Source organism: Varroa jacobsoni, unplaced genomic scaffold, assembly GCF_002532875.2.
Source record: "Varroa jacobsoni isolate VJ856 unplaced genomic scaffold, vjacob_1.0 scaffold_1063, whole genome shotgun sequence".
NCBI lineage: Eukaryota > Metazoa > Arthropoda > Arachnida > Mesostigmata > Varroidae > Varroa > Varroa jacobsoni.
The window spans coordinates 949,729-975,652 of NW_019213965.1; the positions used below are offsets into that span (position 1 = coordinate 949,729).

General features: G+C 42.9%; 1 protein-coding gene across 12 annotated transcripts in view; it reads left to right on the forward strand.

Annotated features, from left to right (window-relative positions):
• LOC111266205 (octopamine receptor beta-2R) overlaps window positions 1-25,924 on the forward strand; it is a 136,359-nt gene that overhangs the window by 108,732 nt on the left and 1,703 nt on the right. For 3 of the 12 annotated variants that reach the window (XR_015313331.1, XM_086970809.1, XM_086970812.1), the window contains one exon: window positions 12,353-12,397. The exons of 1 other annotated variant lie outside the window; for it this stretch is intronic. Coding sequence is in view for 6 of the 11 variants with exons in the window: in XM_086970809.1 (XP_086826935.1) it covers window positions 12,353-12,397 (45 nt within the window). In the remaining 5 variants the exon portion in view is untranslated. Of the gene's footprint in view, window positions 1-8,619; window positions 8,904-9,083; window positions 9,266-12,352; window positions 12,430-13,534; window positions 13,573-18,645; window positions 19,100-25,924 lie in introns of those variants that run through there. 8 more of the 12 variants (XM_086970807.1, XM_086970810.1, XR_015313333.1 and 5 more) reach the window with 7 other exon arrangements.

The window sequence follows — 25,924 nt, forward strand, 5'->3', positions numbered from 1 at the left end:
GTTAATAGTTCGATTAGTTTTGAGATGGATGTACTACCCATTTTCTATCTAGAAACCATGTGAGTTTTGTGTTGTCTTCATTTACATTAGGCCATCAATCATTGTTTTATCTCACGGTAACACTCCTTCCACAAACTAGTCTATGACTCTACGTAATACATGCGTGAAGTAACAGCAGGATGCGTAAAAACAATTACTACTGCGTACTATACAGCAAGGAGCATCTTATATGGCTACACACCTATAATATACAGAGCGCATTTTGTACTTCTTAACAAGCCAATGAGACTGAGGAAGCCTCTATCAATTGAATTTACTCAGCATAAATACCGCCTCACGGTATTTCTAGCGAAATCTAGGCCGAAGCCGGCTAGATATATAAAGCTCGTTACCTCTTCGAATATGTTTGTATTTTTCTCTTATCGTTTGGCCGGTTAAAGGCTATTTTCTAAGTCGATGTGATGCCAGATCGAACAGTTTTAAGAATGAACGCAGCTTGGATTCGCTTCGGGAATCCAAAATACTCTAGCGGAAGAGCTCTCCCAGTTTGACCTCTTGTATACCCCTGCCCGATCCCGCTGCTGCGGAACACCTTACAGAAAAGATTGTGCTCTAAAAAAGAAGAAAAAATAAAACTTAGTTTTTATTTAAGTTCAGTGAAGTCGTCCTTGAATTATCATAGACTTTGTAGGTTTTTCCGGCCACAGTTGTTTCGTTCGACAGCTGCTCCCCTTCCAAATAGTGTTGACATGTCTATTCAAAGTGTCAAGCTACATACAACAAAGATACATACGCATCGTCGGTACGACTGTTCTGCCTTTCACCGTATGCCCTAAGATAGTATTTGTTGTTTTATCAAGTGTGATACGTTCTTGGTTCTGTAAAGCAAATTGGATCAGTCAAACGTACATCGATTCCTGGCGGTTCACAACTGAATACGAAGCTGGTGGGCTTTATCAAAAGCAAATTCCCGGTTTATCTTATAAATGAAGCTATAATATTCCCGACTACAAGAACCAACGCAACATGATGTTTTTTTATGATTTTATTAAACGCTATTGTGTCATAAGGTTACATGAGTTCGATTCCTCGGATGGGTCCGGATGCATGCGTGAACTTCCCTACAAAGCGCGGTTCTTATCGGTCAGACGTTTCAGCGTGATTAGGCTGCAGCCATTGCTTTTCTGGCAAATTCTAACTTTCATTGGGTAGCCGCCAGCCTAAGCAGTGAGGATCCGTCAATCGAGCTATACCTACAAATATTGTAGCTGCAATATATATATGTATAGAGGATGGATTTAATGTACTGGTCTTATATGTAAAAAGGTAAACGAAGTGTTCAGCATGAAGATGGCGGCGAAAAGTCTAAACAAAAGACCGACCGTTGAATTTTCAAATCGCAGCCGTCTGAATCATAGCGGCGCATGCCTTCAGTGTCGCGTGCGTTGAAGTTTAGTTCAATTGAATTCAGTAGCTGCGCACTGGGGAACGCATTTCGTGATGATGTACTTGCTGACTACGTGGCACAGGGAGTAGAAACACGGCCCATTTCCGTACGAGCTACTATCTTTCTCCCTTGACGAAGCGAAACCCTGCTGCAAAACTCAACAACGTGACCTCAGGTGACAAAAGAGAGATGCCCTCTTGGTAAAACGTCGCCTCGTGATTATCTAGCTAGGTACGTGTGTGGGGCCACCTCCAGCGATCTGCCGTTATGGTAAAGACGTATGGTGCGACTAAACTTTAAGCATTAATTCCTTTAATGATGATAATTTAGTCGACGCTCTGTTTGCGTCTAACTGCCAGCCAATGCAAAATTTCTCTCTAGGTAGATTTAGAAAGAGAACGACATACCCTGTTATTTGAGGTATAAAGCGACTTGTTCTTCAATCTAATATTACCAAATAATCTGGTACTCACGGACAGATTATCTCATGCAATTCCTAGAGACGTACGCTTAACGTGCGTGTGCTTAGCATATATCTTCTTCGCAACTTTTTTCATCATCATTTAGACGGAAAGGTCGAGACCATAATCTCACACCTTGGCCAGATGCAAACCTTAAAGCCATTAGATTAATACATTTTTTGCTCCTACTTTAAACGCTGTTCAAGGACAGATTCAAAATAGTCTACACAAGTTGCCCCAGGAGCGATAAGGGCAGACGAATGGAGATCTCATACAGAACATACATTGTTTAATAATTGTACATTTAATATCCTAAATAGAAAAAACTTTCTTTCATTCTACTAGATGATTTCGTTATTTAATTGTGTGTATATGAAGCCCAATGGTCTACAACACGCATAGAGTACATAAACTTTGTCTTCATATCTAACAGTAAATTGTATTACTACATGTTTCTGTGAAATAAAGTAGCTTTGTATGGTTTCACAGTAAGTTATCGAGGAAGAAAGTCAAAACACGTAGAGAATAAAAAAACTATTTATTACTTGCTCAAATAAATATATTCAAACTACGCTGTAAGGTCCGCTCATCGTTTCGCTGAGAAATTTGAAAACGCGACGCCAATAAGGTGTTGAATACAAACTATAAAGTAGCGCGCATAGCGACAGACACTGCCGCTGAAAGGAATTTTTCCAAGGACAAAAATGTGTCCCAATATCTAGTACGGTCTAGATCTTTCTCTCCGAAGAAACGAAAAGTCGCTCCTAAACAAGAGCGAACATTACCCCACTCCCAGGGGTAATAAAACGTAACAGCTTATTACGTTCCGTCACTGGGAAGCGGGATCGCAAGCCACAAGATCTAAAAGGCAAAAACCTATCCGGTTTTAGAATTTGCACTGAGTCATGCGAGCTTGTAAGCCTCAACAAGTCAACCAAGGGTTACGCGGGGTAAAAGGTCTTTTGGGACACACATGAGGTCGCAGCCCCCCTCAGGCCTATGCGATTTCTGAAGACGAAGACTAGAGACAAAGGACCTGTTCAACAACAGAATTTATCAGCGAAATTGGACAGCCAAAGCTGTCAAGAGCCTGCGAGGAGCCCTTTTCGCGAGTTACACTACGTACAGAATCAGTAACCTGCTTAAACCAGTGAAAATAGCAGGAGATTATTATACAGTGTAAACAATTACCAGCTTCGGTGACAAAGTTAGAAAAAGCAGAAGCTCGAAAAATAACGGATATAGACTAAGAAAGCTTGTAATAATTATTCTGAATACACCGAATGGAAAAAACTGATTACAAGCCGTGTATTAATGATATTCCCGCTATAGTTTACAGATGTCCCCGAGGTGTTTGATCAAATTGGAAAATGGCCAGAACATTAGGCTTAGTTGATCGACTGTTACTTTTGAACACAAAGCACTTAGACGAGGGCCAGTTAGCAGAAACATGGACCAAACTCTTGGATATTGGCAATCGCTCACGTTCGAAAGTCTGTTCCGTTCAGTAGGTAAGTGTCGAAACACCGTGAGCGTAGTTGGCAGGGCGAATGGACAACATAATTGTTATAGCCGCTGTCATCCAAGTTCATCAACAGTTCAAACGTGGGCACTAAAGCCCCTGCCGCCATTATAGCTTGAGCAAGCTCTGCATTGCAACAAGTTTGCAAAAGGCAGAATTTCCGTAGAGTGAAAAAGTGAGCATTCTATTGTATACTGGAATGTCGCCATCCGGACGAGTAAACTGAATTACTGAGTAAAACGAATAATCGGTCCCTCTACCATCAGAGTTACCCAAGCTACTCTAAAATCTATTTAACAGTAACTTGCAGCAGTCGTCAACCTAATGCTATCAATAATTTCTCTATAAAATGGCTGGTGCCTACTTCAGGACAACACGCATATGTATAATACAGGATACGCTGACGTGATTGCACACAAAATTAACATATACCATTTTACAATCCAGCTTTGCTGTACAGTTATTTATGAGCGCAGGAATGTACAATAGGCAGTTTTCCCTCGTTGAAAAGGACAGACTGATATAGGTAGCTTTGCTAAAGCATATGCGTCGAAGAATGTACATCGTATTTTTGACGTGTCATACTTCTTGACTTCAGTCAGCAAAAAAACAAAATGTGAACGAAACCACATTCTGAAGATTCATGCTAAAGAGTTTGCAGTCGATGCGGCGCTTGCAGGTTACCCCATAAGTTACACTGAGTATGTAGAATACTATATATATACTCGTCGGACTGAGGTAAAATAAATAAGCCTCGTAGTATGTTAGTATCGTCATGCGTGGTTATGTGGTAAAAGGAGTTTACGCTTCCCATCAAGTTTTCGCTGTACCTCAGCAGGATGCCGGGTACTTCCTATGATAGGATCGAACGGGCTAGATGCGGTAGTTAGGCGCGTGAGGAACACTGGCTAAATAGCCACAGACCTTTTAAGGTCTAAGTTTGTAGCTAACATAGTTCCGCTTGGCAATGTCGCTACTGCCTAATAATTTTCCGTAGCGTTACGTGTTAGAAAGAGGTCTCATTGTCAAGTTCCACCAATAGGTCCTAACCAGCCAGGACCAGCGCGCCGCCAAAATGGTAGGAGTAGACGTAGGGTAAAATCACAGCATTCACGGGAACTGCAGTTATAGCAACGGCAGCTTCTATAAGACCAGACTCCCAATCCAAGTTGATTCGACTAATATAGGGATTATATGGAGGAAGTGGTGAGCCGAGAGCCGAGTGGCCGGTGAGTGAGGACCGAGAAAGGGCCAAACGCTTCTCAGAGCAGGCGCAGAGTGGCCATAAACTCCGGCTTTACCAACCGACCAGGAGGCAGCAGGGGAAAGAAGGAGTGTGTAGCTGTTCAGAAAGCTTTTCTTTCTAACATTCCTGATTGACGACAGAGAAGGCGGAACCAGTCCTTGAGCAAGAGGAGCTGCGACAGCTTATGGCAGCTAAACATGAGGCGAGGGATGAAAGATGGAGGGAAGAGAATGGGGTGCAGAGGGGAAGGGGAAGGGTCTTAGTGAAGTGAGGACGGCAGGGTAACGCCGACGTGGCGTAGAGAGCAGGCGGCTCAGCAATACTAGAACAGAAGAGGTTAGGAAAAACCTTGGTTATTGATGATCTCCAGGACGACCCTATGTCGGACGCAGAAATAAAAGGTTGTCCGATAATTCTCAGAACTGGCCATGATACTTACATGAGTTGAATAAATAAATGGTCAATAGCTCTAGTGCGAAAGAGAGGCACAATACAGAAATGTGTGTACCTATATACATTTCTATATATATTCAGAAACTTGTGAACTGACCAACTGGAGGTTTTAGCTAAACTTACGTTAAGAGACTAATTCACTGACACGTAAACAGCGCTTAATGGGACGTACTATGGCATTATATAGTGTCTATTTACTGGGTGGCTACATAAATTTCATTCCGTTTTAGTCTTTTATAACTAGTCATCGGTTGCTGGCTCTCTTCGCGGAACACGATATATATACCGGGAAAATGTCTTTATTACGCCCTCATTCTTGTCGTTGTTCCCTTTATGATGAGCGACCTAGCGCCAAAGCAGAGCACTTGAGGTGAAATCAGTGAAAACACTGAAGGTGTGATTACATTTGTGCCTGCGAAATCGCGGAGACACCAGAGTGGAACGAGTGGCCGTTAGGCAAGAGCGTAGAAACGTATGCAGCGACATCAGCAACGATGGATGAAGCGACTTGTAGGGCTCGGGGAATGACGCTCGTTGACTGAGTCGCAGCAGTGGTGGTAGTGGCATGGAGACGATGGCATAGAATAAGATGTGTCAGGCAGCCTACGGTACGAAGGAATAAGATATGAAGCAGCCGTAGCCAGCTGCTTTTTTAACTGTGCTCATCTAGGAGACTAGCAAGAGAAGCAAGAAGAAAAATAGAAGAAAGCAGGCAAGCTGGCCAACTTCACGCTGGCGGGAAGAAGGTGTGATGAGAGGGATGCACCGACCGTTGTAGTAGTACCAGTATCTAAATAGGAAATGGAGAATTTCTTTAGACATAGGTCCGGTTGTCTGTAGAACCAACCACCTACCGACGGGTGAACTCTAGGTTAACGTAATCAGAGTTGGGTCGGGGTGCTACTATGTTCTACTGTTTTTGCTGGAAAAAAGATCCGGTAGCAGGAAGAGCGGACAGCAGAGCAAGTATGGCTCGAAGCAGCACACGAGGAGGCAAGGGTAAAGTCGACAAACACTGCCAGAATGAACGAAAGCCAAGAGAACGATGAGCAGCCTACAAAACAACCTCGTTGTGGAAAAAAAAAGCTAAATTAACTTCGTCTCGCTTCTGCTGGTGCTGCTGCCACGAATCGTGCTTTTTGGATTAGCGGCTTGCTCTCCAAGTACTTCCAATGTGTCGGCCTGGATTGGTCGTATTAGCTACGCTCGGTCCAATGCTGGCTTCGTTCTAACCTAATCCCATATCAGGCCTCTCCTATTCGAGTAGACGTGCTCACATCCAGTTTCGGCTTCAGCGGCAATGGCGTCAGAAGCAGCTGTGCCCACGATCAAAGTCTTCTGCTGATGCTGCAAGCCGCTTGCGTAATTCGAAGATGGACGACTTTTAGCCAGGTTAGCAAGGAAGAGGAACGGCAACTCTTCCAGCGATAGCAGCATCAATAACGGGCACCGTACACCAACAGACGACGGAAATAGATCTGAGATGTCCAAACTTATTCCCTTGGACATTGAGCTCTAAACGATCGAGATTGTTGCTGATAATACTAAAGAATCGTAGAGCTGAAGTGGTAATGCAGCCTATGTTGCTGTTATTGTAATTGGTGCCGTTGCAAATGGTATGTGTTATCTAATATAAAATCGTAGCCACAAAGGAGAATGTACAAGCTCAGAACGCCCTGGGACAATGGAGTATTGGAAGCTTTATTTTTTTGAAAAAATTCTTTAATAACGGTGGATCTATTTTTTGGCGAATTGTAACTAGGCTATTTTTACTTAATAAAAAAATATTTACGATTTATTATTTAGTCATTGGTTCAACTCAATAAAAACAGTATTTTGTGAAATACCACCGATTAGATCAACATGCAGCTCGAAATCTATCGGCTATAGCCCTATAGCTAGAATATTTCACGCGGAGACTACCTGATCAACTCATACAACTTCCGCTTGTCAACTTTATTGTTATTATACAAGCCATTTGTACACTGTGGGTGTCTGGAGATAGAGCTACGGATGGCCTTGCGTCTGAGGCTCGCCGAGGAGCCACTATAGTCAACCATCCTACCGATCCCTATCCAGACAACGGGCAGACATAATTATAATAAATCCACCGTTCAGACGGAAGTAGAACTTACATATACAGACAAAAACGAAGCGGGCATAAATATTATCGCACTATCGTCATTTCTTATTGGATGAAGATAAAACAGGGCAGACTCTAGCATGATAGGAATAGTGTCTTCTACGATCCATAGTTACCAAGCAGTCCCCGCTATGAGACACAAATACAATAGTCGACTAAAATGATAGCAATACGTAACGGAAAATCATACCAAACTTTTTGGTCAGGCAGTTTCTATTCCGCAGAAAGAAAGCTTCCTGTAGTACATTTGTTTACTTCTGATATCGTTCAGAAAGTTCCTGGGCTGATGCATACAGACAAAATATAATATATTCTGATGATGATAGTTAGAATAATAGTTATTATTACAGATATTCGTTTTCGCAGCTTTAAGTCGACATATCTTTCTTGCACATCTTGTCTTTCTGAAGTTTTTTTGTCTGATCTCACACTATTCTTCCGTAGTCTGATTTCAATTTACAATCATGCGCATTTCCGACATGCGATCATCTTGTGTATGGGTTGTTATCATTTGCGCTTATCAGAAAATGACTGAAAACGTCGCAACTCTTACAAAAACTATACATCGATATGAAACCGAACAAAAACCAGCGACATTACCAAGCGCGAAAAGTAGTCGGTAGCTCGACAATGTGCACCTAGTGCATTTTTTTTTAATGGCCTTGTAAAATGATCGAGACGGATTTCTATTTGGCCAAGCCCACTAAGGAACTAGAAGAGGTTACCAGGCAGAGCACATGACCTGGGTCATGTGCGAATAGGGGCTGTGATACGGTTGGTTCCGAGACCACAGAGAAACAACACAGGATGGCTACGAAGACACAGTATCGGTTTGGGAACTTTTCGTCTGCCGTCTGCCACGGCCGCCTACTAAGCTGTTCGTCGAAGTAACAAAGGCTGGTAGTCCTAAAGGTCCTAAAACTCCTTAAAAGCGATCTGTGTGTAGTTTGAAACGGAGAATCGGCGCTAATCGTTAGCTGTTCAAGGTCTTGCCTCACACACACACAAACGTCCCATCCAGATATGTACATTGTTCTAATACAGTAAATCTTGAAACACCAAGTTAAATTACATTTATAAAGTAGTTTATCACGCCACGATCACATATTTGTGAATAAACTTATTAACCTGACATCCAAATGTTCATCGTGTATTAATAGTGAATGGATATACTTACTCGTCCCTTTGATTAGGAGTAATATCAAATATTATAATTATCAGACATTTAGATTTTCAAGAGCGTTCACATGAATATAACGACAACCATTAGTACGGCAATGCCCTGATGCATAGTAAATGACTAAATACATAGCAAAGCCCGCGCAGACACCTGGCATGCACCGCAACACACGAAGCCTTAAGGGGCACCCTAATAAAGAGGAAGAAACCCTTGTGGCGATAGTCTACCATTGCAAAGAGGAATTCAGGGTAAAACGAAGCGTTTGAATGGGATCTTTATTAAAAATTTTCGCAGTGCTCTTACCGCCTTTTTTTTTATTTTGCTATTCACCGCAAAAGGCAAAAAATAGAGGCTTGCCTACAGCTATCAACCGACAGTCGGCCTGACTGGCGCCGCCATCGCGTCTTCGTTGAACGGATACCTTAAGTCCGGCCGCCACGAATGAAGTTAGGTAAGTCCCTGTGCCTAATAGGTCATGGTGTGCGATTAGCGCGATCCTATTGATGTTTTTACCCACGTTATTACTTGCTACGTTGGCTGATGCAGACCCTCTAACGCTAGGACATTTGCAGCGTCGACTGTCGAAACCGTTCTAACAGAAACGTTGGCTATTATGGCATTTTTCTTTTAGCTGGCTGCTTCAAAAATCAACTACAACCCGTATCGGTCGACACCCTATCCTAGAGCATCTAGCCTATATTTGAAGGGTTTGACTCAGGAAACGGGTAACCTAGCCAGAGCAGGTCGGTCTGGGAACGGGGGCATAGTATGGAGGACAAAATGCTACCCCGGAAAAGGCTAGTTGTTTGGTTGGTAAGTGAAACAATGGCTGCCGACAGACAGAAGGCATATAGGGAAAAGGGGAACAAGGAAATAGAAATTATAGACAATTTAAAACAGGCCCGTCCGGTACTTCATTTTTGTATACCCGTTACGACGCTTCAATTCCAGCAAAACCGACGGCAACAAAAATTAACTGGCGGTTGCCGTCCAGCATCGACAGGGATCGCGCAAAGCGAACGGGCCTTGTTAATAGGCAAACATCAACTACCATACTAGACTCGACTTGAATATCGCAGTCTTAGCCTATTTCGGAGTAAGTTATTGCACCCTTGATTACAATGCTTAGAATAGCTTTCAGCATACGAACAATTAATGAGAAAACGTGAATTTTGAAAAGCAAACCTAATTTTTTTTTCCTACCTAACTAGATACACGAGAGTACACTAGCTGGCTGGAAAATAGGGGAGCTCGTTGTGGCTAGAAAGACCAATTTATACTGATTGTGATGACTAGGGCGCGCTGACAATCAAAGCTTGCAGAATGCAATGACTAACGACGATTAGTGATGAAGCCCTAAAGCCAATAAAGCATGGGAACATTATTGCACCTATAAGGTGCTCAAAAAAAGAAAGAGACTTTTTTTTTGGAAGAAATCTAACGAGTGTTTGACCTATCTGTTTGACTTTCAAAAAATGTAGCTTCTTTTCTTTTGTTCATACATATATAAGTGTAGCTGCCGTGTAATTAGAACTCAAAGGCAAATACATTTAAGCTAGTGCATTCTATATTGTATCAATAATAACAAACATTAGAAGCTAAGTCGTACGAATTGCAAAAGTAAACAGGGATCAAATAGGGGTCACCTGTAATTCAGTCGGTGAAAACCTTAGGCAGTGAACGAAACCTGTACGCTTCATCGTTTTTTAATCTTGCCACAACGTCGGGCTTTCAGCTGCTGATTATATTGATATAGCAGTACTCGGATACATTTTTCGCTACCACATAAAATACTATGACACACACGCACAGACACATAGTATCTATCTGTATACAGTGGATGCCGTGTATTTTCCGTACTGTTTGCGTTTGTGTCTTTAGCTATTCCCTCAACTGTAGGAACTACAATACGGGTATGTGTAGCAGCCTAGGAAGGACTAGCAATTACTTGCAATATCAGTGCAGGCGCTGCTATGTATCTTGTATTCGGTACTCACCTTCGAGACGGGACCGCTAAGGCTTAAATGCAGAGATGAGAAATGGCTACGGCCGCGGCTGATGCGGCAGCATTCGACTGTCACCGACGTTGTCAGTGAAAAGGGTTTACATTTAGCAAGGCCATGTATATTCATACGTAGATACCTTCGTGTCCGGCCTTCTGTAATACGTAACAAGCGACTAACCTATTATGGCAAGTTATTATTATGACGGCCGGTATAACTTATTATTGTATGCCTACCCATTCGTTCATTTTGCGCTCGTACCAATCTCTCTCTATATGTTTCAGTTGTCCTTACAAGGAATCCTCCGCACAGGGAACGTTATACCCCAGGGCATGAATGCCAAGCACTAACACCGCGCAGTACCAGCTGCGAATCCACCGTCAATTCGGTCTACTTTATGCAATAACAGGCATAGTCGCGACAGTATAAATAGTAGCATTTTTCACACAATAGTAGAAACAACCAAAGGTTAGAGACAATGCCTCAAATTTCAAGAACAGAACGGCTTCGCAATATGTTGCGCTTTGGATGAGGTTACTGAAGTTCGGTGGAGTGTGTTGATTTGTGCTATACAGGTGGAATGGGTAGACGACAACCTTCCGCATCTACTTCTGCCAGTCAAAGCTGCCAGCTGGCGATGACATTGTGATGTCATCCCAGCGATAAATTCTTTCCTTTACAGTCTTCTATCTGTACATACAGCCCGTTATAACTTGGATGGGTAGGTCGCTGCTTTGCAGAAGATAGAAACGCTGTTAACAGGAACCATAGTATCAGCGGTCGGAAAAGTCGCAACCCTGGTAGTAGCGGGCTCGTCAAGTTGCCCACACAAAAAAGGAAGGTGCTATGAAGATTGGCTACCTAGGCGGCAGGCTACTGAGGGAACGTATCAGTTCATATCCGGCAGAATCCCACTAACTAGTTATAAGCAACAGGCGTGGAGGTCTCTACGGATAGTCAAGCGAACACGACGAGGAGAGTAGTATGTAAGTTGGCCAGGTGCTGGGAAAAAGCTCCTGTCCACTGCAACAGAACTGCAGGTGACAAACATTGAAACCTGGATTTCATTATGAAACCGGGAACCCTTAAAGGATAAGCCGCAAGTGAGGTTTCCGAATACCATAAATTGGAGGCGTTCAGTTTAGGTCATAAATAAGCTAAGGCATCCAAGTGGCCTCAAGCCTGTACCCCAATAAATCTAAGTTTTTGTTATACTATGATACTTGCGATGGCTACTTGTTTCACTGGCTTCCCAGTCAATAGTAATAATACTACTAGACAGTCTACTGCTTAGAAGCCTTATGGACTGCCTTTCACCTACATATGTTGACGTCGTACGTGATGTACGATTACATAGTAATTCACGATCAAACGGATACCTACGATACGAGACTATCTATTGTAGGAGACAATTAGGTAGAGCTACCTGCTCGACGTAGCCGTACAACTTGTCTTATGTAGACACCGTAGAGTACAGAGAGAATCCGAAAGCCGTCTGAACACCGTAGAAGGAGAGACCTTTTTGCCTCTATACTACATGACAAGTGTATGTTTTTTGTTTACTGGTAATATAATAAATCTATCCACTTAAGAGTTGTTTCGTTGGTCAGAGTACATCTACATTGACTTGATACAGCCTATTGTAATATTCAACTTCGTTTATAAAATGCTTTGTATGTGCGTCCTGTAAGAGAATTGTCGCAAACTCGTTAAACGACGCATACTAATTTATCAGATTAGCTCTGTTTCAATAGAAACGTCAGATTTATTGATCGTGTGTGTTATTAGTTTGAGGTAAATATAACAGAAGGTTCAAGTACCTTGGAGGAATCTATATACTAAACTAGTTCCTTTATTTAAACCTAATTTAACTGGCTACTCTTAACTCATATTTCAGGTAAGTTGCAAACGGAAAAAGGGGTGGTCGCTGTAAATAAATCGAGTAAGTGGAATACACGGACGTCTGTGAAAAGCGTAAGGCACAAGGCACTAGAAACGTAGATATGCATATTAGGCAGTGCTTCTGACATTTACATATGTCACAAGTTTATGAAGAAGTACCGTGATGGTGCTGTGGTAACATATTTAGCTCTAAACTTAGGGACATCTGATAGTCAGACGCACCCATACTTTGTTTCGTGCTGGAAGCCGACTATCAGACGCCCTCCACCCAGTATCAGGAACAAAACTCGAAGTATTCAGTTGTACAGAAAGGTCGACGCTGTTAACTTCACAAATGTGTCTAATTTTAAATTAGTTAAAATAATTAATCGGCTCTCATCAGAGACCATTCTACACTGGACCTAACCCGAAGTGATTTTGGAGTCGAATCAAAAATTCCCGTCCTGTAGTTCATTTGCCTCGATGTTATAAATTTGTGGGCTGTATCTGCGTCTTACCTGCAACCTAGCAACACGCACAGGACTCACAAAAAATAAAAGTCTTCAAATATCGATATGCCCTTTGATTTAGCTCATTTTTTCCACTCGTCACAATAGACCGTTTACCGTGTACGTAGACCGTGTATTAGAAGGAGCCCCCGTCTCTAGCCTAAATTTAACGTTAGGTATGTAGTGTTTCTACATGCAATATAGGGATTGCCGATAAGCGCCACATCAAGGTTTTCTCTTCACCTTTGTGAGTCCTCTCCCCACGTTTTCAACATATCACACTGCAATAAAAAAGCTATTCGTGTTCACCAATTTCTCTACTTACAGCCTCTGGCTAAAAACTAGACCCGTACCTCTGTGGAACGTTAGTTCAGGTTTGGCTGAGCAAACATTTTAAGAAAGGCGGTCAGTTGCTACTGACTCATTCAGGTGTAGTGTCCTGAGGCCCATTCCCGCCTATTCGTATGCCCATAAACACGTATCTATTCTTCTAGTGGGCTTCTGCGGGTCACACATTGTGGAAGGACATAATGCATTTTGCAACTTGGCTAGAGGCAACCGGGCGATAGTCTGAATTGATGATGGTATTTTAGCTACTTTTTGGTTACCTGTATTCTCTCCTTAAAAGAACTATTATTATTATGTTTGTTTTCATGTCCGCTTGCAACGACTTCCTTGTGGCGAACCAGCACATGGTGAAACAACATGCCGCAAACGTCGGTCACCGGTACTTGTACAACCTTGTTCTCCCTATTGCTGGACCTTTACCTCGTCTCGCTCTATAATACAATATTACATTTAATTCGTTGATTGTGCATGAGCGCGAACTGACTGTCTGGCCGACGGAAGCATTGCTTACTTGCTTGCTAAGTCTTTTGTATACTCTCGTAGACACTTTAATACCTGTAAATATTCTAAACAGATGCCAGTACATGTGGTGTCTTGAAGTGCTAGCATACCAATCCACAGAGCTACCAATAAACAGCCAACGCATTCGTAATCTCTAACATAGCAGCGTCAGAAACGACCATAGAGGAAGGCCAATTGTCCCTCTATGATGGGCAACCGATGTGACTGAGGGATATTGGGGTATTAACAAAAAAAAAAGAAGCCCTGAGTAGGGCTTGTTTGCCGCCTACTACAGCAATGATTGCCGCTTACAGGTGTCGTTATAAAACGTTTGTGGTATCATTGCATATATTTAGATATATATTTTTTGTCTGATCAATATATTTGTATACATCTTACATTGGGACATTGTTTTGTACGATGTATTACATTTATGAAGACCGTGAAGATTGTCACCGAATAATACAGAAGGCTCTCTAAGATTCCCCAAATCACTCTACGAGGTGCTATCAAGTATAGAAAGCAGACGACGGACTATTAGTTATTTCAACGGTCCTGATTAAGGTAATGCAAGGATAATAATTCTTTCATTGATGCCGATTCGTTTCAGGTAGCTAGCGGGCATGCGGGTTTCAAAGATACATAATATCTTTTTGTATTTACCGTGTTTAGTTTTCTTCTTCCTGCAGCCCTCTTCTTCCTGCAGTTACCGAGGCCTCTCTAGATTATAATCACACGTTCAGTTTTTCTGCGCAGAACACTAAGACAGAACACGTTTGCGCTTTTCTTGACAGTTGGTGTTGGCCCCTCAACTTTGGACACACTAGGTAATCAATAGGAACGAGCAGGGTCAAACTGCCACGGAGGGCAAAAAGAGTTGCATTTCTCCAACCTAACTACGGCATCGGAATCGGTATCTACTCTTTAAGTCGTCGTCGACTCGACGTCGTCCGCCATTGCCATCCCCACTGTCAGAACCTCGTGATGAGCAGCATCGCTCGAGCACTCTCATAGCGTATATGGCAGTTTGCCAGATTCTTCAGCTAAGTTACATTGTCAAGCGCACCAGACGGCATCTTCGTGCTTCCCTGGCTCCAAATAGCTGGCTCCACTCTCTTCGACCAAGGCGCGGCCACTAGATCGAAGGCAAGCGAAAACCTCTTTATACTTTACATCTTCCTAGTTTTCACTTCGTTTCGTCGTCGGACTACAGCCGACGTATTCATCTAGCCTCATGGCAGCTGCGAAAGCCTTTTAGCTTTCGCTTTCATTAACATCGGGTTGCTACTCCTCTAGCTGCTTAAACGAACCAATAGCAGCGTTGGAAGATGCTTGCAACAGAGATAGGGGTGTGCAAGTTGATTAAGAAGGTACGCGAAAGAGCAATGCGGCCGAACGAAAAGCCCAACGAGTTGCCCAGAGATAATAGCAGCATCGTCAACAGCAGGAGCATATGGAACCAGGGAGGTACAAACTAAACTTTTCCCTCCCTCTCCCCATCTTTCCCTCTATCTCGCTGTGTATGTCTACTTTGATCGATCGCTCGATTTGTCATGGCTTTTTCCTATCAAAAGCAAAAGAAAACGAGCAAGAACAAGGAAACGTTTGCATTGGCTACAGTGACTGGCTCTATCGCAATTTGATCAAAAATCTCGTATTGAAAAAATCTTTTTAGTCTGAGCTATGACCAGCTTTGTTCGACCGGAGAACAAGAGCAGGGAGAGAAGAGAAAAGAAATAATCGAACGACACCGCTGCATTATTTGTTTAAGATGAAGAAGTCACGCTTCCACGCGCTCCGCTACCTTCGCTCTGATTAGTAGAGCTGTTAGACTTATTATCGGCTCACTCTCATTGCCCCTCTCAAAAAATTCTCCTTTCCAAACCCTAGGCAAACACCAGGCGCTGGGAACAGCACCATCATTGTGACAACGCTGTCAAAAGCATGTACAACAATGACTTCGGCAAATTCTCCCAACCGGAACGTACTTGGCCTGTTTTTCCTTGTCACCACAAACAGCCCATTGACCTTACCTAAGACGAATTCGAAATTCACTTTGGACTGATGAAAAGCAAAGCGGCAAGGAATGAAAAGGCAGGCAGACGAGCGCAAATAGCCCATATCATCTGCACCTGCGTGCCTGCTGCTATTTTCTTTTTTAAATAAAAAATGGGACTGCCACTGTTCTTCTGTGCTGCTTCTGACTGTATTTCGCTTACTGTCACTGTTACCTTGGACCGTTTTATCTCTGCATCTCGCCTGCTCTCCATGTTCTCGTACCCAGCTCAAGAGGAGTGAAGTTCAAATTGTGACGGTTTTTTTCCATCGATTGTCGATTCGTTTCATTTGAAGGCTCGATTGTTCACTCCTGTAACCGCCTCGTGGTAGTGGTAGATGGCAGTCCTAACACGTATCAGCAAACCTTGCTTTTTGCACCTTCGCCTTGGGAAATTTCCTCTCCCTTTGCTGTCGCCCCGTCGGTGCCTCCCGCCGCCGACTTACCGGGTTCTGACTCTCCCCAATGAGGAGGCGATCCCGAGGTGGCTCCGGGAAATGGCTGATCTCCGACTGTTCCCTGTCGAGCGCCTAACACCTGCCACAGGGCGTGTTGCCTCTTGAAAAGAAACAACTCCAAAGAGGATAAAGAAGGGGGTAAGTGGATGGGCCTTAGACCTTCCCACCTAGGCACCCTCACTCACTACCTGTGCTTTTAGCAAAGAACAGCTAGACGAGCCGAGCAAAGCAGTGGAGAGAGCTTCAAGTCGAGTAAGCAAGCACGCTTACTGATAGTAAGCAGGCTTGAAGAAGAAAGCAGGTCGGCTCTCTAACACCACTAGCATTGTTTTCTCTCTGACATTTGTTCCAGGAATCGTGAAAAGGGTGGTAAATGATAAGCGTGACTGTGCGCATGGATACAGTATGCAGCTCCTAATGAGCTTGCAGTAACACTCGATTAATCTCCAAAGCGAATTGGAGTGGATAGTCCTAGGAATAGTAGTGGTATTCGACTGATTTACATGTAGACTCTTGAGACTTTTCCAGCAAAATCCTTTTTATCCATACATATAAATACAACACGCACACAGCCATATGTACCATTTGGGTGCCGTCTACTTGACAGTCTAAAATACGAAGAGAAGACAAGGAAAAAGAACAAATCATCGATATTTCCGTTATTTTCCGAGGGCATGGTCAAGACTGGTGTGGCCGTCAGGCCAGCCATGGCCGGTTATTCAACAGATATGACAATAAAGGTTCATTTTCAGCACGTCTACAGAGTATGGTATATTAAAAATTACTTTATTATCGGCTGTTGCTGATCGTTCATCGAGAATTTTTGTTGGTCAACGACGGTGGTAATGCTGCAGCTGTTGACGCATACGCATTAATCTGCTCTCGGCAATAGTGGTAGACTCGCTATTGTGTCGAAGTTCTCTATGGAGTGTTCAGCTGTGGTCCTTCGTAGAGTTGTAGTCCTATTGCAAGCCGCGGCAAGCAAGGATATGTGCAGATAGCAAAACTTTACTAATCGGGGTCTCTTTTTGTTGAAGAGTCAAATGACAGGGCTTTTGGAGATCTAAAAACTACACCCGCTATAACGTTATCTTTCTGCGCCACACTTCTAGCAGCTAGCTGGGGTGCCAATTCCATTTTATAATACCATGGTTAAGATGATAGCGTTCTACTATATCGTGACATTCTAGTACGTTTTTATGGTGATTGTTGAACTAAATTTATGCACTCAGCCGCAGAAGTGAGTTTGTGCAGCCTGTGATCATATGAGCCTTCTTATTCTTCATCTCCAGTGCAACCGGGACTGAATACAGAACTAACATAGTATATATGTTAAGATACTCGTTATTTGTCGAGTTGACGAGACTGAACGACGCAAACGGACTAAACACGAGAAGTATCGGCGCTTACGGCTGTATCACATGCCTAGCGCCACCGAACTACGTTGAATGAAGGATCCGGAAGTCCGAATAGAAAAAGCTATATTTCAAAGCTGTTTCGAGGTTGTCCAAAGCAACCGCTATTAGAATGATTCTCGATAGATTCTGACGCGACAGCTCACGGCTGGTTAATGTAACTGGTGACCCAGATAAACCTGTTTGTTCAGTCGACGGTACTCGTGAAGCCCACAACTCCTAGAGACAGAAGAACTAGCTAGATAGCAAGAACTAAAAATTGCAGAAGGGTCTCAAGTGCCAGCCAACAATGCTGTTGCCAGAGTCATTGGATACTTCCTAATGCAAATAACCCAGGTAGTTATGGCAGCTGTGTGAAGAAACGAAGGCATCGGGCATCTGTGTGGGTGCCTTCCTTTAAACGTCATCAAATCAAATAAAAAGGTTACTCAACACGAACTAAACACATCAATACGTCGACAAAGTAAAAAGCAGGCCTTACTCAAAAAGAACGACGTATTTATGGCATTTGGGCTCTTCACAAACTGCCCATAGCGATACCTAAGCGGGTGCTAGTGTACGTCGTGACGACAACGGCGGCGGCGTGCTGAGAACGACGGAGGAGTGAAGACAGAAGTAACTCCGCACCAGTGCACAGCCCCTACGCTGAGTACTTTGAACGTGAATTATGCAGCAGTAAGCTTCAATGGTAGAAATAAACAGCGATCCAGCATAGCTTCGAGCGTATTAATCATTCTTTCGTATGTTGTAACTTCATTGCTACCGTTTATGTCTCTGTGGGTGATTGGCTGCCTGTCTCTACTCAGGCCCCGTTCTTAGAAATTACTAACAATTTACTGAGTAAGCAGGCGAGCAAGCCTACTTGGGAACTAAGGGGCAAACGTGCGAGCAGATACGTTAACTATCAACAATGCCTTACCAATGTTTTTGCTGTTGCCAAAATCTTGTTAGCGTTCGGCTAATGAAACGACGATAACTGGCAAGTGGAACAGGGCTCTTTTAGTTGACTCGACTAAGCGTTTAAAAGGTGCCGAGGGCAATATTCCTATGGCTCTTTTCGTCTGTGCCTAGGTCCTACCTTTCTGCAAAAGGCTAGCACATAAACCAGCAACCGCCAGCAGAGGCCAGTCACTAGGCGCTATAGGCTCGTAAACTAAACTCGGCATGATGAGTGGCTCGCTCGCTGTCTACATCTATGCCTTAGAGGAGGCCTTAGATGGCCGTGCATTGGTCCGCATGGACATCAGTTGTTATCTGCGCTGCCTTTGTTTGTATGCCGGAGCATCAATGCCGACGCCAGTGATCGCGCGTGTACCGAGAATTAGCCACTGCGGGCGCTAAACGCAGCGGTCCATAATGAATATCGTGACTTCTAGTAACAATGGCCTTTTGCCCCATTGGGGCCGAGAGAGACAGCGTGGAAAGCACCCGCTAAAACGAGAGTTTTACTTGAGGATGGCCACGATAAGTTTTTGGGTAAGCAATAGCCTAGGCAATTGACCGATCTGACGGTAGATAAGTTTCTGCCAGTGGTTCAAGACTTTGTAAACAGAAATACAAGAGAACAACCCTGTAAAGCATTAAAGGAAGAGGTAGTCTGAGCGTTTTGATTGTCGCGCGTAATGACACTGCTGGCCAGTGTTAGTATACAATTAAAGGGAAAAAAAAGGAGGAAATCTCGAGAACCCCTATTCAAGGTAGCTAAATTGCTTTGTTGCCCCCTTCGAATTCACTGCGTAATGTCACTTGCGTCAGAAAAGGTTAATGTTAGTCGCACACACTGATTACACAATCCATTTCGGACAAGGCTTTGTAACAAAATCATAGCAGAAAAGCTATGGTAAAACGAATGCAGGCAAACCACTTGTGGTTGAAACTGAAACGAACCTCTCAGTCTTCAACAACGACTACATCCACGTCCACGAGTTAATCTCTCTCTATTGAGGTGCGTTTTTTTCATCGTATTGATGGTACCAGTATGTATAGCCTACGTACGACAAAGCAAAGTCGAATTCTATCGTGTATGTTTGCTTAAGCTCATATGTTTATCCACAGAGACTTAATGTATCGATCAGCAGTTTTCGATGTACTATGGAATGTACTATATGTTGGAACTCTAAGTTTCAAAGTCTATCCTCTATAACTCTAAATCTATCCTTCACCCGTTAGAATCTCGTCAATGGTTCGTCTCGTAAAATAAATGATTCACAATCCGTAGTAGAATAAGAAAGTCAGCTAAGGTTTTTTTAACAATCGAATATCCGAGTGGAAAGCGATAATTATCTCTGATATTAAAAGCCGATCGAATTAAGCTGCAAGGTGTAGTTTTTAGACAAACAAGTGTTTTTGAAGCATAGCGTATATTAGCGTTGTAAATTTTTAGCTATTTTTCATTTTACTGACGTAAGTTCTTCTTTTTTGAGCTAGCAATGGCCGCTGAAGCCGACGGACCTCACTATACTCACAAGATGGTACTAGCTAAAGGGCGACCATATCGATCGAGAAAAAGCTCTGGTGGTTGTTATGTTCTTCCTTTCATTTTCACGTGCCCATGCATCCTGTTATTCCTTTAATGTTAAACTCTAAGTGCTCCCCAGCAAATATAGAAGAATGGTCTCACTCAAGACGGCACAGGTCCAATTTGACTGATATCGCGTAAACGTTCTGAGCACACGACGTTTACAGCCTAACATAGGCAGTGAGTTTGTAGTGGGCCTATATGTTGACACATTCTTTTTCGAACTTCGCGACTGGGTGGCGCCTATCGCCCTGTAGACCCGAGGCGATCCCGGCCAGGACGCGGAACCGGAACCCCATACTATTTCTGGCTCAGTCACCGCCGCTTACAAATACCGCCACTAGGTGCCGATGCCAGTACTCAGCGTACCCTTTTACTCTGTGCCACTCCACCTATTGCTCCGAACTGGCGGTCTCTAGAAGCAGTCCAACTTAGCAACGAGTGAGGCCATACTAGCATACCCCCGTCGTCGCTGGTGGCTCCATGAAAGAAAATGTCGGCAGGCTTGGCTCGTTGATTGTCTGGTTTCATTCGGCTCGACTACACGATGACCTTGTCAGCCAATGGATGAATGATAACCAATGGGAGTAGCCGCAGGTGGAATTCAGCCCGGCAGTGACGCTTTGCAGGAAGCAGCAAATGTCGTCGATCCAATGGGTGACAATTCAATAGCTCATTTTCTTTTTATGGATACACGCATGTAATGGCTGTGCGCATGTGAAAGTCAGGCTCCTGGTAACATGGTCGCCATTGGCGCTACAGTTTTCTAAACCTGCCCATTTGAAAGGATGATAACGGTGGTAGATGTCGATGCTGTCAGGCGGTGACAACTATATGCAGAGTAAGCGAAAAAACGTGAACCACTACAAGTAAACCATCAAGAAAGTCCGGACCTGCGCAGAATTCAGGCCGCCGCGTTATTTGAAAGGAAGTGGTAGATGTAAAACAGGAATGAATGTTGAGTTACACACACACGAACGCGACCACAGGAAAAGGCGATGCATTGACCATCTGCCTTTGAGATACTTGTGATTATGAAAATATGCTAGACAACGCTGCGGTTAGCAAATGGGACCCGAAACAAGAAAAAAAACGTTGAAGATTTTCAAAGGCTAGAGATAAAATAATGGCGAACGACTTTCGGCCTCTAGTTTGATAATATGACCTTTCATTGTCGCTAGCATTAGCATCTGGCATTATGGCCAACGCCGTTTAAAGCAAGACGTCAAGACTACAAGTACGATGAGACCTGTTGTTGCGTGGCAAATGGCCAGCAGCGTCAGTGAATACGCCGTCAGACTTCGGCAGTGAAGATCAGAAGGGACGTAGGGTCGCTGCAGGCTAAACATAATCTGGGTTCAAAGCCGGACATATACAGACTTCGTTTCGTGCTGAGAGGCAGCTAGCCGTCTGATAGAATGCCTAACGGCGATACAGGCGTAAAATTTGAAACACAGAGGCTAGACATTAGAAAGGTACGCGTCGTCCAAAGTAACTGTTAGAGCAAAAGCATAAGTGGTCAGAGTTACTTAATTTGAAAAAAATACGTAACAATGGCCCCTTCATCGAGTTATAAACAAAAGTAGCAACAGCAATAACAACGATCAGTTAGCATTTGTCGTAGTTCAATAGTAGGTAATGTATTAAAGCAAGTTGTAGTAGTTCTTACACACATTGGGGACAAATTTCATGCTGTTTCTCGATGACTCAATCGGTTAAGCCGTATGTAGACAAACGTAAAGGATATTTAAAATTTAACTACACCTCATAATCAAGCCCCGTCGATGATAAACCCTACACGATAGGTGTAACTTAATAACGAAATAAAGCTAACGGAGCTTAATCAGGCCACGCTCTTACACCAAATATATTGACTCAATTATAGACCCGCGATGCCGTTGCCTATCTAACCACACTGCTATTTATGTACATGATCCATATTTAACAGGGCTATACTTGAATAATCTGTACAAAAATCACAGTTCCGAACTAAACACTTTTCCCCTATAATGATTCCGGTATGAAACCTATAATTAAATGTGATTACAAGTTACTGTGTCGGTAAAGTTTTGAATGTGGATGGTGTGCAGATTCAGCTTGATCTGATTTGAATCACTGAAGCATTTGAATTATTTGATAATTCGTTACGTAGACAAAAACATGGTACAAATAATTTCCATGTTATCTGTGTAGACAAGAGCAGAAGTATTTCGGATCTTTATATCAAAGATCTTTACGATCGATATTGCTATTTTAGAAAATGAATAATTTCGAAAAACTTGTTGCCATATTTCGAAAAAACTCCGCCGAAGCGACCAAGGCTGACGACGCGCCTTAGAAAGCTGTACTTGATTATCAATTGCAACTCTGTGCAAGCTTAGTACCTTACACGCCCCAGCGAGGCAATACGCATAGTTACAAAGCCGTTACTAGTAATGAATGAAAGAAAGGCTAATTCGGTCCTCTATGCGACACAGATATATATATGTACATGTAGCAGCGAGTGCTCGGTACCAACAAGTGTTGACGAAAGGTCAAAAGGCAAGTTCGGCACTAATGTCTGTATATCACTGCTGGCTACTGCTAGTGCCATTTCTTAAATCGATTGCATTGTATTTTCATGCGTATTTAACATAAATAGAAAATCTATTTAAGCCTCTATTGATCCTAGTTGATCTGCTATTGGCACGAAACCCGCCTTGTTTGACATATTCATTTGAGAACCATTGGTGGTTAAGGAACCAAATCGCGACCTACTGCATCCAAATTTGATATGAACAACTCCTTTACTTCGTACTCGAAGAAAAAACACCGAGAGCAGACTTAACATTCCATTTATAGTAACAGCATCCTCTCCTGTATTTAGTTTTAGGAAATTAACATCGATCGTGACAATATGCGTTATGCAAATAAGGTAGCTGTTCAGACCTTTCCCTAAGCATTGTGTGCATATTCAGTTAGAGTGTTCGCGAAGAACGAAATTAATTTCATTGATGCATCCAACAGAATTCATTTTTGAAATGACCACGTACCGAACAGAACGGAAAGTCATCAACGGCTGGTAGATCGTTGCCAGTTTGCCGCAAAACTTCTTTTACAGACGTCCATGCAGTCGAAAGTTTAGATATACAATCAAATCTGTTCAAGACTGGTCTGGCGAAAACGAATCTACGGGGCACAAACTATAATCGCCTTGTACTCAGGCTAGTGCTTTGGGGCATCACAGTATAACTGAAAAGCGCAATATATTACTAATAACTCATTGAAGTACGCCGAAAATCAGTCCGTTTGACTGCCCAATTCAAGTTGAGCTCGCCTGTTTAAATCTGATAATACCGACTACACAGCACCTCGTCATCACCTAACCAAAGAAACAAATGGACGCACACCTTTTACAGGACTTCCATAGAAAACAGCTGTGTCTAATTCACACTAAGCTCACTATTAATATAGCTTGATTATTAAAGATAAAGCCATATTTGAGGCTGCTGGACACGACACATAAATGTATGCCTATCATTGAAACAAGTTCAATTGCTTCCTTCGGCGAGCGCGTGATCTAGATGCATTCGGAAAGCGACAAGGAGTACCCAAGTCACGCTCCGAACTTCGCTGCCTCTGGCTGTTCTGGGTAAATAGGCATAGCAATCTATACAACACGCAGACAAAACGACTTATGAGCGTATCTGAGTCAGCAGACGACCGCATTGGGCGGCACTTCCCAAGTATGTACTGGCTGTCGTATAACGAGATCATTCTGGCCTTGTCGAGTAACACTCTGCCATTGAAGAGTAACCATTGAAGAATCCTCAGAAGGGCTTCTTGGAACGCTTTCAGAGGTACACGAGCTAGAATTCCACTGAACTCAACTTGTCGCTAATCCCTTAGACATCCGTTTCCTCTGAGATGTTGCTAGGTGCGGTAGACTCTGAGTCTGGACTGAAGCAAAGGTTTCGATTGAGATGCTCTACCCAGTGTAATATTTTGTTTTCGAAAATGTTTGCATTTTTTTCTTAGTCAAGTATCATCAGCGTGACAAGTGTTACAACGGCAGAGCGCATACGAGAGAATGTGTTTTTTTTTTTTTATCTACTTAAATATAAATCGACGTTAGGAATCTTTGAAAGACAGCCATTGTGGCCAAATATAATTCACATCACCATTTCCTCAATGTCTAGTGTTCTTGTATGACCCTAGTGCATTAGTTTATGCAATGGGTAAGCGTATATCAAAAGCGAGAAAATATCAACGTTAGAAATCATCTTTTGGGCTTAAATGGCATACTTGTTTGTATACATCAGCTATACGCCGCAACGCAAATGGCCTAATTTGCACGGGCAGTTCTACGAATTCTAGGTAAAGCTGCCTAAATTCTTATAATGAGCATAGCTCCAGCCTATCCTAGCCTCTGTGGGACGTTTCTCCTATGGCTGACAATTACAGTCCAGCTAAAATGTATATACTAAACAAAAGTTGACTACGGAATAGTCTGTTAGACGAAAAATCTCCCATAGAACATGGAACGTTGTGAATGACTTTCTAGGGGAGCAGAGAGTCATTTCCAGTGAGAACTTTTCATGGGTAACTTTACGCTGTACAGGTCGTCCTTGCTAATGCAATCATTCCTGCAGAGCTGCCTAAGCATTGGCGTAATCAGACAAATTTTCTGATAAGCCAAGGCGCATCAAAACGATTTGTCGTTGCGCTGGTGGCTACTTGACTGTCTAATTTGGTAGAACTTCCTACGCTCATCATCATGGGATCAGGCGCGGACGCACATAAAATATAGAAGCTTGAAATGAAAGCACTTATTAAAAGCTCTTTATTGATACAATGACGTTTATAATTTTATCTATAATTGGACGAGACAAAGTTTTCAAGCGCATGCGTAAATACGACACAGAATATCTCTACCGGAAGCTATGGAACTACTGAAGCTTTAAGTATTCTCTCTAAGTAAATAGGGTTTAGATAATGACTTAGGTAATGATTCGTATTGTCAAAGCTGAAACGTATGGAAGCTTGATTCACAACTATATATATATATTACTATTTCTAAAAACGGGCTGTCATGCCACGGAAAATGTGCCAGATGAACGGGGAAATATGTCACCATTTTGCATAACTAGCAATTATGCTAAAAAACTACAACTGTGTTTAAAAATATTTTGATTTTACGGAACAGCATTATACTTAATATATTTGTCTTCGATTTGTTTCCGAAGCCGCTTGCAAGGAAAAATTTCCTCTCTAATCTGCAAACGACGTTTGGTAATCTTCGGGTGTGAGCGACATTTGGTTGTCTAGGCCCGTCGGGATCTCGTCTAGGTGCGTCTGATATGAAGATGTTTAGCACTTCGATTTATGCGATTGAAGGCCTAAGGCATCAAACGTCGAGTCAGGCTAAGCGAATGAATTTTTTAAAAGGTCTAGAAATTTCAAACGTTGTAGGAAAACGGGTCTATAGGACGGACGGTATCATTTTCAAAGGCAGTAATTAGTTTCAGCCCATGGGCTGTGGAATCATAAAATATTGTCTCTCGGTATCTTGTGTTAATTTCTGAGGCCCTATTTCTCAAAAGTCGCACGGCGACTAACAATTACGTGTTCCATGTGTTTAAACTAACCAAGGCAACCTATGGTGTCGTAGACAGTACTTTCGGTGCGCAGACACTGTTTTCGGGTCGGACGTAGGTGGTCCTGCCTCATCGGTAATGATATCGTTACTTCATTTTCGGTAGAATACGCTTTCGTTAGGGCTCCTATACTAAACGCATTATATC